This window comes from Cetorhinus maximus, chromosome 10, assembly GCF_964194155.1.
Source record: "Cetorhinus maximus chromosome 10, sCetMax3.hap1.1, whole genome shotgun sequence".
NCBI lineage: Eukaryota > Metazoa > Chordata > Chondrichthyes > Lamniformes > Cetorhinidae > Cetorhinus > Cetorhinus maximus.
This window is the reverse complement of record NC_135888.1, coordinates 79,980,914-80,001,139: the sequence shown is the minus strand read 5'-3', so window position 1 is coordinate 80,001,139 and position 20,226 is coordinate 79,980,914. Positions and strand designations below refer to the sequence as shown.

At 39.7% G+C, this 20,226-nt stretch overlaps 2 protein-coding genes across 3 annotated transcripts in view; both read right to left on the bottom strand.

Moving 5' to 3' along the window:
• The window catches only part of LOC144685788 (matrin-3-like), a 65,664-nt gene extending 56,174 nt beyond the window's left edge, over positions 1–9,490 (bottom strand). The window contains exon 1 of the mRNA XM_078550662.1: positions 9,361–9,490. The gene's annotated coding sequence lies outside the window, so the exon portion shown is untranslated. The remainder of the gene's footprint in view (positions 1–9,360) is intronic.
• Positions 9,491–18,641: 9,151 nt separating this feature from the next.
• LOC144685789 (uncharacterized) overlaps positions 18,642–20,226 on the bottom strand; it is a 51,829-nt gene continuing 50,244 nt past the window's right edge. For both annotated transcript variants that reach the window (XM_078550665.1, XM_078550664.1), the window contains one exon: positions 18,642–19,272. In XM_078550665.1, the coding sequence (XP_078406791.1) occupies positions 19,211–19,272 (62 nt within the window). In that variant the 3' untranslated portion in view covers positions 18,642–19,210. The remainder of the gene's footprint in view (positions 19,273–20,226) is intronic.

The window sequence follows — 20,226 nt, the reverse complement described above, 5'->3', positions numbered from 1 at the left end:
TTACAGATCTTTCAAACATTTAAAAGTTATGAGCATTGATTTGGTGGAAATCACTGTTTAACTCTCCACTTCAGATCCATTAAGCATTCAGCTGAAAATATAGGTCAAGCACAAACAAAACTGTTTTTTGTAGCAGCACAGTAAAAAAAATTGATGAGACTTTTTCTAAATGGTGCCTTTTCAGCTGCAGCCTTGTTTCATACAATAGCAGAGGTGTTCTGTCATTAATAAATGTTTGTCTTAACAATATAAAATATTCCCAGAGTTTACTGATAATACATTTTTAAAAGAAATTTTCAATTAATTATTCACTTTCTTTTAGGTGTGCAAACCAAAATATTTTAAAAAATGCATGGGTATATTTTAACCACATGCCTTTCAGAGCAATTTTTGAAAATAAATGTTAACTCATTCCAGCCTACAAACCTGCATCCCTCATCAGCTGGAGTGCGCCTATTGCATATGTCACAGTTGCCACGTAGTTAGCCTGCTCTTCCAAAAAATATCATGCCCTTTTAGGATAGTAAGAACATTCCAAATCTCCACTGGAACTTTTAAAGCTATAGCAGATTAGAATTGCAGCAGAAGCAATTTTACTACCAATGCCAATGGAGGAAATGTAAGAGCAATTTATTTGAAATGCACATACCCATTTTTCATTAACATAATGAAAAAATATCTACTTGTTAAAGAAATTTGTTTATTTTCACCCCAACAAGCGCAATCACCTTTTTCCATCTCTACCAAGACCCCAAGCCACTTCAGTAGCATCTAATTACGGGCAGTATACATGCACCCCAGAAAGCTCTGATTTTTTGGTACCATAATCTGGAAACAATCATCTCTGAATATGCTTCTGAACGCAGTCAGCAGTTGGGAGTCTACATCCCCAAGTGGCTCAATTGGTAAATTCACTGACCTGTGTACAGATCAGCAAGGTTTCAGGTTTAACCTATTTTCTTAAAAATGCATGTACATATATGTCACGCAAAGACAACTTTAGCTGTGTTGACCAGTATTGTAAATTAGCCAATAAAGAACATACTAATGGACATCAAGTGAGGAAAAAAGTATCTTACATTGATTAGTGATTTCTTACTGCTTCACCATAACCATGAGCCATGGTTATTTGGATGAGGTACTGGAGATGGCACGCGGTGTGTTATGCAATATCTTTGGGAAGAGATTTAGAGGAGCAAAGAGCTCAACAGAAACACTACAAAACAAACAAGGGCCATTAAAGTGGCTTGGCAAGTGAACAAAGATGTTAGCTGCTCAAAAATATCTTGCTTTAATCAAGATATCTCAAAAGGAATTCCCTCCCCCCACCATGAGGTGGAGAATACTTTGTGCAAAATGCATCTGGACTCTTTGAAATAAGCTGTTCCTAAAAAAAAAGTCAATGCTTCAAGACAGTGAATGTCTCTCTTGGCAGCCTAAAACTAGAGCCTACACGTTGATTTAGGAAGTAAAGTACGGGCGCTATTAAAAACTTAATTCACTTGTTTATCCACATCCATGAGGCTAGTATACATGAGCATATAAAATCAACAATGTTACAATCCATCTTTAAAAAATGTAAATTTCTTCAACTAATCAAATTTTAATCTCTTTAAATGAAATTAATTGGAAATGTGGCCTATGAAATGTAATTATAACTTTCCAAATTGGGTGGAATGGCTTTATTATGTCTACAACCTAATCTATTGTCACATTTAGTAAAATAGAATTTGCCATCTATAAATAAATATTTTGATTTTCAATCCAACCTGGCCTGAGGGCAGTTGCATCAGGCCATGCCCTCAGCAACAATACCTGGCTGCCCCACTATCCCCACCTAAACTGTATTCCTCAGATAGGATTTCTCGGACACAATAGGATCATAGAATAGTACAACATAGGAGGCCATTCAGCCAATTGAGTCTCCGCCAGCTCTATCAAAGCAATCCAGTTAGTCCCAGACCACCACTTCTTTGCATATCCCTGCAACTTTTTTTCCCTTCAATTCTCTTTTGAAGGCTACAAGTGAATTTTAATCCACCACCCTATCAGGCATTACATTCCAAATCCTAATCACTCATTGAATAAATTTCCCTCGTGCTGCCTCTTGTTCTTTTGTCAATCACTTTAAATGTATCCTCAAACAATGGAAACAGTTTCTCTTTTTATTCTATCTAAACCTTCAGGACTTTTAAATACCTCTATCAAATCTCCTCTTAGCCTTCTCTGCTCTAAGCTTCTCCAGTCTATGCAGGTAACTCTAATCCCTCATCCCTGGAAACATTCTAGTAAATCTCAGCTGTACTTTCTACCAATACTTCATGTCCTTCCTAAAGTGGTGCCCAGAATTGGACAGAATACTCCAGTTGTTGGTACACTGAATCTCGCTTGTTCAAGCCCAAGGATACACAATCCCATTGTTTTTGTTTCTATTCAAAAACAAAGCTCTTCTCATTTCAGGCACCCAGTATCAGCACCAAGTGCTTGTAGGTAAGGTATAGCCTAGCCGAGTAAAGTTTCCTCTACCCTGCCTCACTCTCACTTATCAGACCTTAGTGCATCAGTGCTATTTTTTTCCATTTTCCAAACCAGCCATCCCGTGTCCTCTTGGAGTAAGCGATCCAATTAATAACAGCTTACGTTTATATAGCACCTTTGATGTAATGAAACGTCAGAAGTAATTTCACAGGACCATTATAAAACATGACCCACCCAGCCATCCAAGGAGATATTAGGACAGTGACCAAAAACATGATCAAAGAGGTAGGTCTAAAAACGTCTTAAGAGAAAGCAAGGTAGAGAGGTGTAGGAAGGGAATTCCAGAGCTTAAGATCTAGGCAACTGAAGTTATAGCCACCATTGGTGCAGCAATTAAAACCAGTAATGTTGGCGAGACCAGAAATAGATCAGCGCAGATAACTCAAAGGGTTGTGGGACTGAAAGAGATTACAGAGATAGAGCGGTTAGGCCATGGAGCGATTTTAAAATCAAGCTCTAAAGATAACACAGGACAGTTTTGTGCTGTGACCCATGCTCTCCAGGCACTGGTTTAAGGTCACTCAAGCTGAATTTATCTTACTACCAAGGGAACCTTTCATTCCATCTGTCTGGGCTTGATTTGAATTGGCCCTGATTGCTGGGGATAAGAATGGAATTGGTCCCAGAGGAAATGTTCAACTTAATGCACCACAAAGTTACAATTCTATTCTTAACTCCTTTTGTAACTACTGTCCACAACCACCTCCCATTTTCCTAGAGGAACAATTGTCTTTACAACCCCTTTTTAAAATGCCAGACAAGATTCATGATCTTTCTTAAAATACCATATTGGGTTGGTTCCGCTTTTAGCTTTTCCATGTTACATGGGGTCACCACATTGAGTTTTGGATTTAGCAAATGATTTTACAGCCAGATGCCCTTCCTGCTGCTAACCCTCCTATCAATCCAGACTGGGGACTGGCATCAATATATTAAAATACCAGGTAAAACTCAAAACAATAGAGGCATGAAAAGTCAAAGATATGGAAGATCTTCATGTAACTCATTTCTTAAAGTCCTAAGGTGAGGCTTACTTCCATATTTAAATTAGTCACTATTTTATATATTCATATTTAGGCCCACTTAAGCCTAATGTGTCTTAATTCTTTTGTACTTTTATTATTCTCTTGCAGCCATATTACTGCACCCTTGCTTGTGAGCTTTACAGGTCCATACCCTCTGACGCAGATCTCCCATTCCACATCATTATCTTCTTACGAATTTTCTGCTCACTAACCTATTGTGAATATTCATTTCCTTAAAGGTTTCTGATAGCCTTATTTTCTCAGTCAGAAGCCCATTATTCTCTTGTTCACTTAATTATCACTGCTAGTGTAAGAAATACGTTTTATATATTTTTCCTTGTTCTATGAATTTGAGAAACTGCACTTCATAAATGTTTGGGTGGGCTTTTAGAAAGCAAAAATTTAACTGCTGGGTTGTCTTCTAATGGGGATTACTGCTTGCATTGTTTAGGTTAGTTGTAAATAAAGAATGTCACATAACGATTAGAGATAACCTGTTGTATGTAACTATACATGTATAGGGACAACAGGTAAGAAGTTAGAACAATTCAGAATGATTAGATGGAAATTATAAGTTTAAAATGATTCCGTCTAGAATGTACAGTTTAAAAATATGAGACAGGAAAATGACAATTCAAAATGACTAGGCTGTTTACATATTTTGATAATACTGCTAAACTTTTAGATTGTAATTGTGTTACCAAAGAACAATTTAGATTCCAAATCGTCTGCATGCCTTAGACTTCGTGTTTCTATTGGGTATGGGGAGAGCGTGGGAGTACGGCATTGAGCTAGAGGATCAGCCATGATCATATTGAATGGCAAAGCAGGCTCGAAGGGCCAAATGACCTACTCCTGCTCCTATTTTCTATGTTTCATTGATTGTAGTTCAGGGTGTGGCTATTAATTGTGTATTGATGGTCTATTGATGTAACTGTGAATGGTGTACTGATCATATTGATTGCGTTATAATTGGTGTCAATCAATTGCTTTTACCAAATATAGTAGGGAAAATCCTGGATACCAGAGCTAGAGAGGGATAAAGAGGGCTCTCCAAAGGGTCCAGCAGACAGCTGCACAGATTCACAGGAGAGAAAAGGAAAGAAACAAAGAAAGGAATCAGAGCAAACCAGAACTAGCATTGACCTGTAACTGAGCTGCTCCAGAGAGTAAAGGCCATGTGTGGCTCATAAACTATCACCTGGTTGTGAGTTATTGCTTTATTATTTAATAAATCCTCTTAATTTGTCTCTAGCAAACTTATTGCAACGCATCCACTCAGAGGCAGATTCATTATGGCCTGTTCATGTTTTTGCATGATTACTCATCCTTACGTTTAAATCTGTCAAAGGCCTCACTCCTTCCCACTTCTGAAATTTTGTGAGACAAACCCTGAGAACCCCAAATTCATCTGACACTGGCATTTCCCCATCCCCAATACCACCCACCCTTTCGGTTCATCATTGGAAGCCATACCTTCAAGCTCCTAGAGCCCATGCACTGGAATTCCCAACCTAGACCTCTTTCTTTCTTTAAGACCCTCTTTAAAACTCAGATTTATCACCTCTCCTAATACTTCCTTCTTTGCTTTGGCAACCATTTCCTCCTCACACTTCTGAAGCAGCTTGGAATTAAATGTGTTATATACACGCTGTTGCTATCAGTCTCATCAATCCATTAAATAGCTTTCCAGTTTCTCCATAAAATTGCTTACACTATCGTTTATTTTCTCTCTACTTGTAAAGTTTAGTGTTTGACATATTCTCTGAAAATTGCCATCTCTGAAATCAGTCAGGATTTTTATTCTCCAAACCAGATTCTTTGCTCCCAAGATTTCTCAGTTTCTTTTTTAGTTTGTCTCTATCGATTCATTTCCTCACATCAATTAATTATTTTACTGTGAGAAATTTATTTGTTGCACAACTTTCAAATTTCCTCTTGCTCCCTGAGATTTTTTGCCTGTCGTTATTTGCAACTCCATAAGATTCATAATTTTCCTGTGTTTTTAGATTCAAGTCTAGTTATTGCTTCTTACAGATTTTTGGTCTATTCAAAGTTGTTTTTTTTGAGGACACGAGAACATAAATAGGAGTAAGCCAATGGCCCCTCGAGCCTCCGCTTCCATTCAATAAAATCATGGCTGATCTCATCTTAGCCCTCTTTACCCAATAATTCACAAATCCATCTATCTCAGTCTTGAATTAATTCTATGACTCAGTCTCCACAGCTTTCTGGGGTAGAGAATTCCAAAGACCCTGAGAGGTGTTCTTCCTCATCTCCACCTTAAATGGGCAACCCCTTATTCTGAAACTATGCCCTCGAGTTCTAGATTCCTTATGGGGGGGGAAGCATCCTCTCTTCATTTACCTTGTAAAGCCCCCTGGTGTCCTATGTTTCAATAAGATTACCCCACCTCCATTCTTTTAAACTTCTATGGGTATAGGTGCAACCTGCTCAACCTTTTCTCTTAAGACAACCCCTTCATCCTATGAATCAACTTAGTGAACCTTCTCTGAACTGTCTCCAATCCCAGTATATCCCACCTTAAATGAGACCAAAATGGTATGCAGTACTCAAGGTGTGGTCTCAGCAACAATCTGTACAGCTGAAGCAAGCCTGCCCTACTTTTATACTTGACCCCCTTGCAATAAAGGCCAACATGTCATTTGCCTTCCAAATTACTTTCTGTACCTGCATGATAACTTTGCATTTCATATATGAGGACACCAAAATCCCTCTGACCCACAAAGCGTTCTGTAGTCTCCTCTCCACTTAATGATATTTTGATTTTCACCCTACCAAAGTGGATGACCTCACTTTCCCACATTACACAACATCTGTTAATTTTTTTGCCCATTCACTCAAACTATCTATGCCCCTTTGCAGACTTTGTGTCCTCCTCAAAACTTGCTTTCCCACCTATTTTGTATTATCAGCAAATTTGACTGCAATGCACTCAGTTCCTTCATCCAAATCATTAGTTTAGATCATAAATAGTTGAGGCCCCAGCACTGATCCCTGTAGCACCCCACTATTTGCAGTTTGTCAAACTGAAAACGACACATGTATCCTGATTTTGTTTGCTGTTAGTTAGCCAATCCTCTATCCATGCTAATATATTACCCCCATCACCAGGAGCTCTTGTGCAGCAACCTTTTACATGGCACCTTATTGAATGCCTTTGGGAAATTCAAATACACTCCATGTACTGGTTCCCCCTTGTCTGCCTGTTCGTTATGTTCTCAAAAGAGCTAATAAATTTGTCAAACATGATTTCTTTCATAAAACCATGCTGATGCTGCTTATCTTGTGTTTTTCTAAATGTCCTGCTACTACTTCCTTAATAATGGATTCCAGCATTTTCCCAATGTCACCGACATTAAGCTAGAGTTTATATATATTTTATATATCGTCTATAGTTTCCTGTTTTTTGTCTCACTCCCTTCTTGAATAGTGGTGTTACATTTGCGATTTTCCAATCCACTGGCATTTTTTCAGAATCTAGAGAATTTTGGAAGATTACTACCAGCGCATCCACTACTTCTGCAGCCACTTCTTTTAAAACCCAAGGATGCAGGTTATCATGTCAAGGAGCTTTGTATGCCTTTAGTCCCAATAGCTTGCCTAGTACTTTTTCCTCTGGTAATAACGATGTTTAAATTTCTCGCTCTCTTTTCCCCCAAGATTCTGTTATTTAAATGCTTTTAATATCTTTTACTGTGAAGACAGATATGAAACACTTGTTCAAAGTCTCTGCCATTTCTGATTACCATTATTAATTATTTGTTTACTTTTAGCTACATTCTTCCTTTTTATATATTTATCAAAGCTCTTACTGCTTGTTTTTATATTTCTTAATAGTATACTGTCAATAATTTTCTCCATTATTTTTTCTGAGTTATCCTTTGCAGGTTTCTAAAACGTTCTGAATCTTTTTCCACCACAGCTATGTTAACTATTAATCTTATTTTCCCAGTCCACTTTAGCCAACTATATTCATACGTTGTAATTGCCTTTATTTACATTTATTACACTAGTTTCAGACCTATGTTTCTCACCATCAAACTGGTGAAATTCTACCATGTTATGATCACTCTTCACTAGAGTACCTTTTACTATGAGATCAAGAATTAATCCTGTCTTATTGCACATTACCAGATCTAAAATAACCATTTCCTGGTTTGTTCCAAAATGTAGTTATAAGAAACTGTCCTGAATGCACTCTATGAACTCGTCCTCAAGGCTACCTTCGCCAATTTTATTTGCCCAATCTATCAGATGATTAAAGTCATCCATGATTAATTTAGCACCTTTCTTACATACCCCCATTATTTTATGATTTACACGTGCTTTACCAGTGCAATTGCCCTATAGGCTACTCCCAGCAGTGACCTCTTTCCCTTACTATCTTTTATCTCCACCCAAATGGATTCTAATTTTGATCTTCCAAACCAAGATCATTTTTCACTACTGTACTGATCTCATTCTTTATTAACAGAGCTAGCCCATCTTTCCTTTCTATGTCATTCTGTCCTTGTAAAGGCCTTGTACAGCATTCCTGTCTCTCCAATTTTGGTCCTCTCAATGGTGGTTGATATAGAGGTTAAAAAAGTGCTGGAAATACAAAGGTGGTCAGGCGGGAGCTGTGGAGAGAGAAACAGAGTTAACATTTCAGGTCGATGGAAAGGTGATGCACCTGAAACGTTAACTTTATTTAACTAGCCGCAGATGCAGTTTGCTTTGCTGAGTATTTCTATAGATTTCTGTTTTTACTTCCGATTTCCAGCATTTTGCTTTTGTTTGGTTTGATGCAGAAGTCCTGGAAAAAGTTCAAAGGAGTTTAAAGACCTTCAGTGCAGCAGAAGGAACACCACAATTTGATTTCAAATCTAAACATTCAGGTGGGCATTAAAAAAAAGTGGGCATTGGGAAATTTCCCAGTGACCTAGAATTTTTGATCATCTTCAGAATTGGCCTTTGAGCAGATGGGAATAAACCTAGTTTCCTATGCTCAAATTTTTGCTCCTTGTGGCTAGTCTCTTGCTCCTGGGGGTTTAATCCACTCATCTCCCGAGACTTATTTGCCACCTGGAGATTTATTTGCTGCTCCCCATGGGATTTGCATTTGTTCCCTGTGGCCTATGTTTGATTTCCTGTGATTTATTTACAGTTCCATGAGGTTTATTTGTTATTCCCTGAAAAGTATGTCACTCCCTGCGATTAATTTACTGCTGGCTGGCAGTTTTCTTTTAATTTTGCTCCTTAAGGTTAATTTACAGTTCCTTAAAGTTTATTTGATGCTACCTGAAATTTATATGCTGTTGAGAGGTATATTTGTCGATGCCCGCGAGGGTTTTTTTTTGTTCTGGAGGTATATTTGTCGGTCCCTGAGGAGAATTTTTTTTTGTTCTCAGTGATTTATTAGTTGATCCCTGTAGAACTTTATCACCGTGAGTATTTTTTTTTGCTTTGGTCCTGAAGGTTTAGTTATTAATCTTGGAGGTGTTATTTCCTCCCCTGCGACAGGCCTATTGCTGCTCCCTCTAATTCACTATTTTCTCTGCGTGTCTTCTGCAGCCTTTCCCTTTGATACAAAATGGCGGCGGCTGACAAACTGCCGCTCAAAATCGAGCGGCCGCCCTGTTAATCAGCAGCAACCTCCGTGGACTCTCTCCATACCCGCTCTCGCCCGCCTGTCAGTTACATTCCACCCAACATATTCTTTGGAAAGGATTTTAATCTCTTTCCTTCCTCTCCCTACCCCGTCACCCATGTCCCTCTAACGTCGCTTTCTTACCTCCAGCAGCCGTTCAAGCGAGTGCAAGCAGGCCAGATAAACTCCCACAATCCACCGCGCGCCCGCCACCGCCGGCCTGCCAGGACTACCAGTCTCCACCGCGCGGCGTCTGCCTCCGGCTTGCCACGACTCCCAGCCTCCGCCGCGCGGCGAGTGCCTCCGGCTTGCCAGGACTCCCAGCCTCCACCGCGCGGCGTGGGCCTCCGACTTGCCAGGACTCCCAGCCCTCACCGCGCGGCAACAGCTTCGCCAGCAATCCCATGCTGCATTGCGAGGCGTCCCACTCCGGCCCCCGCACCTACGCGTATGTGCAGTGGGTGGCGTTTCCCGCCAGAATCCCCCACCTTTGCTCCAAGCGAGGCGACAAGCATGTGAAAGAATCTAAAAGATTCCAGGACCTAAATATAGAGAAAGATGTCAGGGAATGGTGCTAAACCTAATTCTGTTTAACAGGAGTTCGGAAGGAGGCATGTTATTCTATTGCTGATGATCAATAAACAGAAGAAGAATTGTGCAGGTCATTAGGGAAAACCGCAAGTGTGGAACAATGGGCAACTTGGCAAAAATTTAAAGATAGACTGCGGTGACGGTAATGCAAGTGGCAATGAACAGGAGACGATTCTACAATGTGTCCAGGTCTACTTTCTCCATCAGTATGGTTTTAGTCCAATAATGAAAAGGCAGTGCAAGATCTAGTTCAGGAAACTGAAATGGGACATATAGCTAGTGATTGGAAACATCTTGGGAAATGGTGATAACACAATTACTGAGAATAGTAGCAAGTGGTTAGGTTACAGGACTAGTAATCCAGGCAGCTGGACAAATGACCTGAAGACATTGGTTCAAATGTCATCATGGCACCAGGGGAATTTAAATTCAGTCAGTTAAATAAATCTGGAATAAAAATCTAGTACTAGTAATGGTGACGTGTAACCATGGAATTGTTGTAAAAACCTATCTGCTTCACAGGTAGGGATGGAAATCTGCCATCCTTACCTGATCTGGTGTAGATGACTCCAGATTCAAGGCACTGTGACTCTTATTGCCCTCTGAAATAACTAAAATCCACTCATTTGTATCTCAAAAGTAATTAGGGATGGGTAATAAATGCTGGCTTATAACAATGCCTTTGTACGTTCCTTGAATTAGTTAAAAAGAATAGATTCAATATTAAAACTGAATAGAGAGATGATAAAGGTGCTTGATGAGAGAAAAAGCTAATTTCAATGATATAAAGGGAAGTAGGACAAATAAATTGCCAAATAAAGGTAGAACACAAACAATATGAAAGGTTCAGACATGGTAGGGGTATTTTAAATTATTGGAAGGCTTTAATTATGGATGCAGAGAGTGTTTCTTCATGTGGGGAAGAACATAACTAGAGGCCATCAATATAAGATAGTCATCAATAAATCCAACAGGAAATTCAGAAGAAACTTCTTTATCCAAAGAGTAGTGAAAATGTGGAACTCACCACCATAGGGAGTGGTTGAAGCGAATAGTATAGCTACATTTAAGGGGAAGCACTTGATGGAGGAAATAGAGGGTTACAATGTTAGATTTGATGTGGAAAAATGGGAGAAAGCTTGAGTGGAGCATAATCACCGGGATGGACTGGTTGGGCCAAATGGCCTGTATCTGTGCCATATATCTATATATGATCCTATGTGATGTAAGAGACTACTAGGGTACAAAGTAATGGCATTAACGGTGGAGATCCTTGGACAAGTAGATTAAAATGGCAAAAAGGGCCAAATGATAAATCTAAAGCAAATAATATAAATTAAAAAGGAAATCTTATAGAGGATGAATAAGTGGTTGAGTTTTTCAATAAGTACAATGCCTTGGTTTTTGCAGAAGAATGTGGTAGTGTGAAAGATAGGATACATAGAACATACAGCACAGAAACAGGCCATTCAGTCCAACTAAACTGTGCTATGTGTTTATGGGTGAGTCTCCCCTCACCCCCCCACTCCCCCCAAACCCCACTGTCTTCTCATCTCAGCCTTTTAGAATATCTTTCTGTTCCTTTTTCTCTCATGCTCATCTGGTTTTCTTTTGAAATCAGCTATTTACCTCAACTACTTCCTGTGGTAATGAATTACCCATTCTAACCACCCTGAAAATTTTCTATTGGATTTATTAGTAATTGTCTTGCATTTATGGTCCATAATTTTGGATTCTCCCACAATGGAAACATTCTCTCCACATCTGCCCTAACAGATTCATAATTTTAAAGACTTCTATCAGGTCACCTCTAGATCTACACTTTTCAAAATGATAAAGCTACAACCTATTCAGTCTTTCCCAAGAGAAGTAATCTCTCAGTTCTGGTACCATTCTTGCAAATCTGTTTTGCACTTTCTTCAGAGCTTCGATCACCCTTTTATAGTAAAGAAATCAGAACTTGTGCACTGTGGCCCAAATCTGGTCTGAGTGGTTCAACAATTTAAGAGTTGTTAAACTTTATACAAGTTTAACAAAATATCACTACTTTTGAATTCTATTACCTAGTAATAAATCCTAGTGCTTTGTTAACAATTTTAATCATGCTATTGTCTTGCAATACTTATTTTAATTATTTTTAACAATTCACCTGTACCCCTAGATCTCCTTGGTCTTCTATCCCAATCAATTTCTTATTTTTGAAGTGTTATGATCCTTGGCCTGACCCCAAGTTGTTGGTGAGATCCGGTTAGGGACCAATAACGTTTTGTTTAAAGTAGACAATGTTTGAGATCCAAGACACTTAGTAAGTGAAGAAAGCCACACAATTCCATGGGTTTTGAACAAACAAAAATAAACTTTATTAAACAATTTACAATATCTATCTTATAGTCTAACATTCAGGGCAGGTATGAGGTACATGTGAATTAACAGGAAAACTGTGGTCATGCACACCTCACTACACAATAAATGACAGATGCGACCAAAACAGATTCCATGGATTTCTTAACAACCCACCCAGACATTAGTCATACTGTGAGTCAACCAATCTCACTGAAACTCCGTCTTTCTCATGAGGGTTTCCAATCTTCCGCTTCGAAGATCTTGCCTTGGTATCCTCTCCAAACATCGCACCAACTCAGACTGCTTCAACGATGGCCAACTTTGCAGGGTTTCAACCTTGCCTTCTGAGATCCCTGGAATTTTGAGTGCACTCAAAGACTTCAGCTCTTCAGCTGCATCAAGCGGAACACCACTGCTCCATAGGGTTACTTTGCCCCAATGGTCCACATCACAGTCACTAACCTCTGCCTGCTTTCATGGATCTTCCGGGCTTCTTTCAAGCTCCCCATCTAACTTGGAGCCCGTTTCTCTGCTCCCCTTTTTTTAACTTCTCTGGGACCTGCTGCTGTCCATTGTTTTTGTCCCTCACCTGGGATACTTGCTGGCTGACTAAAAAACTGACAGCTCACTGAAACTTTAACTGATCTGCTGATCTATCAAAACACTCCAAGGGGGTTCTGCCCTTGTTACTAGGCAGGAACAAATGTAACAAGCAGTGGAACATCCTGTACCTTAAATGTTACAATCTTCATAGTTCGCTAACTTGGCACATAGGGACACAGAAAAAAAATGGATTTCATAACAGAAGATGTAGGTGATATTTCTCTTTTCCTTAGCAAAGTGCACCACCTTACTTTTATCCTGCCACTTTATTTGCCATTTAATTGATCTGTCTGCAAATTTTCTAATGTCTTCTTGCATTTATCTAACCATGTCCCACTTATATTCAACGGTATTATCAGCACTGGATCCCCCAGTATCAACATTCTAGGGGTTACCATTCACCAGAAACTGAGCTGGACTAGCCACTGTGGCTATAAGAGAAGGTCAGAAGCTAGGAATTCTGTGGAGAGTAATTCACCCCTTAACTCCCCAAAGCTTGTCCACTACCTACAAGGAACAAGTCAGGAGTCAGGGGAGGATGCAATCCTCTCCACTTGTCAGGATGAGTGCGGCTCCAATAACACTCAAGAAACTCAATACCATCCAGGACAAAGCAGCCTAGCTGTTTGGCACCCCATCCACCACCTTAAACATTCACTCCCTCCACCACCGACACACAGTGAGTGGCAGCAGCATCCTCAAGGTGCACTGCAGCAACTTAGCAAGGCTCCTTTTGATGGCACCTTCCAAACCCGCGACCTCTACCACCTAGAAGGACAAGAGCAGCAGATGCTTGCAAACACCACCACCTGCAAATTCCCCTTCAAGCCACACACCATCCTGACTTGGAACTATATCACCATTCCTTCACTGTCACTGGGTCAAAATCCGGGAATTCCCTTCCTAACAGCAATGTGGGTGTACCTACACCACAGGGACTTCAGCAGTTTAAGAAGGCAGCTCACCACCACCTTCTCAAAGTCAATTAGGGATGGGCAATAAATACTGGCCAAGCCAGCAATGCCCACATCCCAAGAACGAATAATTTTCAAGAATATGTCGCATTTTTCTGTGTGGGCTATACCTTCCAGTTTGGTATGATATGCAAATTCTAATATTCAGTTACTTTTTCCCAAATCAAAATCATTAATGTAATTTATGAATAAAGTACTCTATGTTTCCCTTGGAGGTGATACAGTGAAGATTCATTAGACTGGTTCCTGGGTTGAGGCAGTTGTCCGAAGATGAGAGGCTGCGTAAATCTGGAGTTTCGAAGAATAAGGGGGAAATCACGTTAAAACATAGAAGACTCTGAAGGGACTTGACAACATAGACACAGAGGTTGAATTCACCAAGGCTCCTTCAACAGCACCTTCCAAACCCACAACCACTACCATCTAGAGGGACAAGGACAGCAGATAGATGGGAACACTACTACCTGGAAGTTCCCCTCCAAGTCACCCACCATCCTGACTTGGAAATGTATCACCGTTCCTTCACTGTCGCTGGGTCAAAATCCTGGAACTTCTGAACAGCACTGTGGGTGTACCTACACCACATGGACTGCAGCGGTTCAAGAAGGCAGCTCACCACCACCTCCTCAAGGGCAACTAGAGATGAGCAATAAATGCTGGCCCAGCCAGTGACGTCCAAATCCGGTGAATGAATTTTTAAAAATGCCCTGTTTGGGGAATCTTGAACACCCTTAGGATAAAAGGTTGATTATTTAGGATTGAGATGAGGAGAAATTTTTCCACCCAAAGGCTTTTGAATCTTTGAATTATCTACCCCAGAAGGTTGTGGATACTCCATTGTTGAGTATATTTGAGGCTGGGATAGATAAATTTTGATTCTCAGGAAATCAAGAGATATGGGAAGCAGGCAGGAAAGGAGTTGAAGCAGAAGATCAGGTATGATCATATTGCCCACCCCTAACTGCCCTTGAGAAGGTGGTGGTGAGCTGCCTTATTGAACTGCTGAAGTCCCTGTGATGTAGGCACTGTTAGGAAGGGAGCAAGCACCAAGGCAGGCTCAAGGGGCCTTATGCTCTATTTCTTTCATTCTTATATACCTGAAAAAGAAAAAAAATCTGCAACGCTACAAGGAAAGTATAGTAGTTGGATAGCTTTTTCAAAGAGCCATCACATGCAGAATGGGCTGATTGACCTCCTATACTATGTTATTCTGTATGTTGCTTGGTTCAAGTGTGTTAGCCTGTTGTCCCAAGTACGTCTAATTTCATACACATAACGCAAAAATAAGAAGTTAGTGTAATTTTAAATAGTCACTTGGTAGTACAGAACATGAATAATGCTGAAAAATACACAAAAATAGCTCTGCTGAAAAACAAGTTATAAAAACACTTGTTGGACTTATGTTGAGTAACAAGCTGCTGGTGGTGTATATGATAGGATTTGTCCTCATGGTTCACTGCATCCGTGTTTGTATGGGCAACCCAAGACACACAAAAGTGATGTCCCTTCACACCCTATCTTATCTATGACAGGTTCTGCACAACATGAATTGGCCAAATGGTTGAGCGAGCTGTTACAACCAGTTCTGAGCAAGTTTTCCACATACAGAGTGAAGGATTTCTTCACCTTTGTGAAGACTATATAGGACTTGTATATTGACAGCAATGTCATGTTCACGTGCTAGTTCGACATTAGTATCCACTAATGTACCACTCAAGGAAGCCATAGACATTTACACCATGTCATTATATCATGGCAATCTAGACATGCTGCCGTTGTCTGAGTCTGTGAATGAACTTATGAATTCAGCAACTTGTATAGTTGAGTTGTTTTAATAACTTTGTGTATGCCCAAAGAGATGGTTTTGCCATGTGATCCCCTCTAAGCCCAGCTCTCACCAACATCTTTATTGGTTTCCACAAGAAACACATCTTCGATGGAATGACCCTAAACCTTCTATCCCTTGCCTATTTCCAATACACAGATGATAAGTTTGCCATATTTGAATCTGCAGCTGCATTCAAGAATTTCCTTACACACCTTAATGGGATCCATCCTGCGTTCAAATTCACCTTTGAAATGAAACAGTCAAATGAGCTCCCTTTACTCGATGTGCTGGTTGAGAAATCTGCCAATGGCTTGTCTACTACTGTCTACCAGAAGCCTACTTTCACTGGTCAATATACCCAATGGGATTTATATAGTTCCACGCATTATAAGATTGATCTTATTGGTAATCACGTAAATAGGACCCAAACCACTTGCAAGCTTGATGTCAAATTGGGTGCAAAGCTATCCTGCAGAATAATGGCTACTCCAATTAGATCATTGCTCACTGTATATCACGCAAACTCATAAATGAGCCAAAGGCCACCACTTTCGGACCTGAAAAGTCTGCAGTCTGCCTCAGATTACCCTGGGTGTCTCAAAAATTTGAACAGATAAAGCTAGTCGTTTCACGCTGCTACAACGCAGTTGCAACACAAGTGCTATTATCTACACCAGCAACCAATTTAAGGTTATCAGTCGGGCTAGTGGTGTGGCTCACATACATGTGCTAGAAGCTACATATATTCACACACATGGCCCTGTCCTTTGAAAACAGAAAGAACAAGTCCATGCATTGCACCTTTTCAACTAAACAAAAGCTTGGGGGACAGACATTCCCAGTTCATTCTCCATGACAATGCCTTGAACAATCATGCCTGGTTCGAATTTAAAAAGCTTGGCTTAACTGTTCCCTGGTGCATTCGCCATGACAATGCCTCTACCAAACAGAGTCCACTTGCCAACCAATCATCAACTCCTCTCAGGCAATATAAATTGTTGTTCCCTTTGAGATTTGGTATTCTTGCAAATCTGTCCTGATGAGTGCAAGATGAAAAGCTTCGACAGCATGTCTCTTTAAGCAATAGTGTAATTTTCTTTGGTAAATGCATTAAAACATTAATATTTTAAATTTTACCTTAGGTTTCACCCTTCACACAGGATTGTTGGGAGCATGGAATGTTTTGCTACAGGGCATAATTAAAGCAGGGATATAGATTAGTTTAGGATTGCTTCAAAGAACTGGCACAGACACTGAGTCAAGCCATCTGCTTCTCTACTATAAATGTCATTGGTTCTTACGTTTTAGAATTCTAACTTCCCCTCTACTCTTTTTTACTGGAAGAATATATTAAGTAATTTACATCTTTTGCGGACTTTATTTCTTAGGTCCTTTTCATACTTCTAAGCTAATTTCTGCCTGCTAAGATTCCCAGTGTGCCACATTTATTTGTCAGGTAGCCTGTTCCACACACCTGTATTCCAGTATTCTGATGGGGCACCAGAAGTGCCACAGTTCAAATAAAAGTACCAACATAGACATTACTTCAACTTTGTCATATATTGATCAACCTAATGTGCCATTCAAACATTCTTTGTATATTGCAGCAATCTTAGAACTTAGAAATGAGTATATTATCAGCTGTGCAGTAATGAACATACTTTGTAAGAAGAGCACTGGGGTCAGAATGCTAGTGCTGCAGCCACAGAGTGTGTGGATATTGACCCGAATCAACACCTGGCTTGGAGATTTGGCAGCTATCAGTAACATCCATTTCAGTGAATAAAAATTACCCAAAGCATAGCTTGCTTTTTATTTTGGCTGGAGGGCAGTGCAGGACATCACAAGACACTCTGGCCAATATATAACCAGTCTGGGGTGAAAATGGTACATCACTGTTACTGAAGAAGCTTAAAGCCCCACTTGATACCTCCTCCCCTGGCGTTTAAACCAGCCAGCTGCATGGCTCTAGAAATGCATCTTTGTGCCAAATCTTATGAATGCGTCACTCAAGAAACGCCATCTGCGAAGTCAGAAAAAGGCTTCACTTCCTGAGAAACTGTGTCCTGATGAAAGTCACCAGTGACAGGTGTCAGAGAAGTCAATCACCACTAATAATCAGTGGCACTTCATGTAAATTTTAAAACATGGGCTTGGAAACACTGGAGGCTACAAAGAGACAAAAGGGATCAGCTTTGCCAATTAAGTCCAAGATGATATTTTTTAAAAAGCACAAATACTTTTATAATTAAAACAGCTGGTAGGCTTCACATTCAAACAATCTCTCTGTAAATCCACCAACTCAGTAAGCGGAGGATTAAACACCAAAAAATGTAACAATCAAAACTCAGAACAACAGCAAAAGAAACTTTACTGTTTGGGGAAGGCCGATTATAAACCAAGTTGACAGTTTAGAGTGGAGCCTCAAACAGTGGATCAGGACTTCATGTGATCATCATGGATGATAAATTTCCACCTTTCAGCAGAATTCTGTCTTTTTTATTATGAAATTGCACCCTTTGAAATGTTTTTCCAACCTCTGCCTACCCCTCCCCATATTCCTTGCTTCGCTTCACATGCACATAATCCAGCAAAGTTACATTCTGTTATTAGAATGGACGTCATCCTGTATTAACTGTATTGAATGCTGAAATGCTGAGGTCACCTTGGTGATTTTATACAAATGCATTGTCCACAGATTGACAGTAATAGAAGGTACACAAAGGGAAATAATGTTTCTATCCACTTGAAGTTTAACAGTTCCATTAGAAGTAGCTGAGAAACATTTGCATTTCACTACACATCATAAAAAGTGCTATAATTTTCCAGCCCTTCAGGCTGTAGTAACTTTGCCACTTTGCGCCACAATGTGTACATGATTCCTTGTCGCAAAAAATCTTCAGATCTTTTTGTCTTAACCCACTCTCATCCCTGTATCATTAAAAAGCACAGTTTTTATTCAAGATGTCATGGTGGAAGTGCCATTTCCTGAGGCAGTAGACATCTGAAAATAGGAATTATTGTATTAACACTTCTGCATTCTACAGGCAAGTTGAACAATAAAACTCTAAAATTCCCAGAAAGAATATATTACAATTTTCACAGATTTATTAATGACATATTATCACAAGTTTGTTACACTCAACATTTATTTAATCACATCACTTTACAATGTTAACAGAATTCTATTAGCTTAAACATCATTGACTTGGGGTATAATACAAGGATAGAAACATAAACCCACAAAACACGCTAAACAATCTCATCCTTGCATTGGAAGGAGTTGCCAAGAGGACAGGAAGGGTGCAAAAATTAGATTGAGCTGCCCTAAAAAATTCTGGTTGTGTTCCAGCTTGAGAACATTGGCAGATGCTGCCTGTAACAAAATGGTACATGTTCAAAACAAATCATTAACTCACCATTTTGACTAGAGAAGTGTGTAGCATGGGAAGGTCATAAGTTTTAAATTCCTACTCATACAACAATAAATGCAAGAAAAAATGACTTTTTGCCTGTTGTAATTGTGTTTTTTTTAAAAAAATCCGACTTAAACTTGATATTCAACTAACAAAACTGTTCTAAAATATTGAGATTCACAAAACGGGAGGATTCCTTCTGCTTCAATCCAGTGCACATCATCGTGTTTTTACTGGTTTCAAGGAATGAAGATGTTCTTAAAGATAGGGTGTCCTCTAGGATGTCCTCTATATGATCTTCCTGTAATAAAACAATAAGGGATATTAATATAGATATTAGCAAGAGGCACTTTAACATTTGGTAAAACTTGTGATATGGCATCATGGTATATCGAGCTGTCTCAAAGTAGATGGTTATAGGCTTGTATCCATGTAATTCTGAACTCAAATTCATTTGAATTTTTGGGGATAGATTGTAAATGTTAGGTACTGTATTCTTTAAAATTTTTCAACCTCTACCAGAGAATCCTTGTGACCAAGAGCACTCCTCCTCTCCCCAGCTTGGGCTTGGGTGGAGACGGAGTGGTGGTGTTAGGGGGAGGTTTGGCCAAAGATTGAAGCAAGCAACCAAGAAAGCAGTACCCTCTCAAGGGCTCAGACATGAGGGGAGCCTAAAAGTAGTAAAGAGGCCAGGAGGGAAACATGGAGAGGCTCAGGACTACATGGAGCATACAGATGTCAGCAATAAACATGAATGGAAAGTGAGGCCCAAATATGAGCTTTATTGCAATAATTATAGCAGTATTTCATTTTTAATAACACTGTGGCTCCAGGTACATCATGAAGTAGTTTCTTTCCAAAAAATGCAGCTTACTTATTTTTACAATGATACTAGTGTTGAAATTTCATCTATTGACATATTCCAAGGGACTGCAGGCCTCCTTAACCTTAAACTCAACCCTTCCCCTCCTTCCACAAAATCAGAATTGGAAAGCGGCAGCCAATATTGCCACTGTGCAGGGTCTTTCCCGCCCTCCTGGTTATAGGCTAAATTTTGCTGCCTTTGTAGCGATATCTCCTGTGTTTTCTTCCCTCAAGTCTGGGGTACATAGAAGAAAACTTTATTTATTTTCTTGACAACACTATCATAACAGCCCCATACACTGTCATTCACTCCCTCTTTCATGCTGGATCTCCTGACAGATAGGCTGCTCTCTGCTTCATTGATCCTACCTGCTCTGGTCTCAGGTCACAC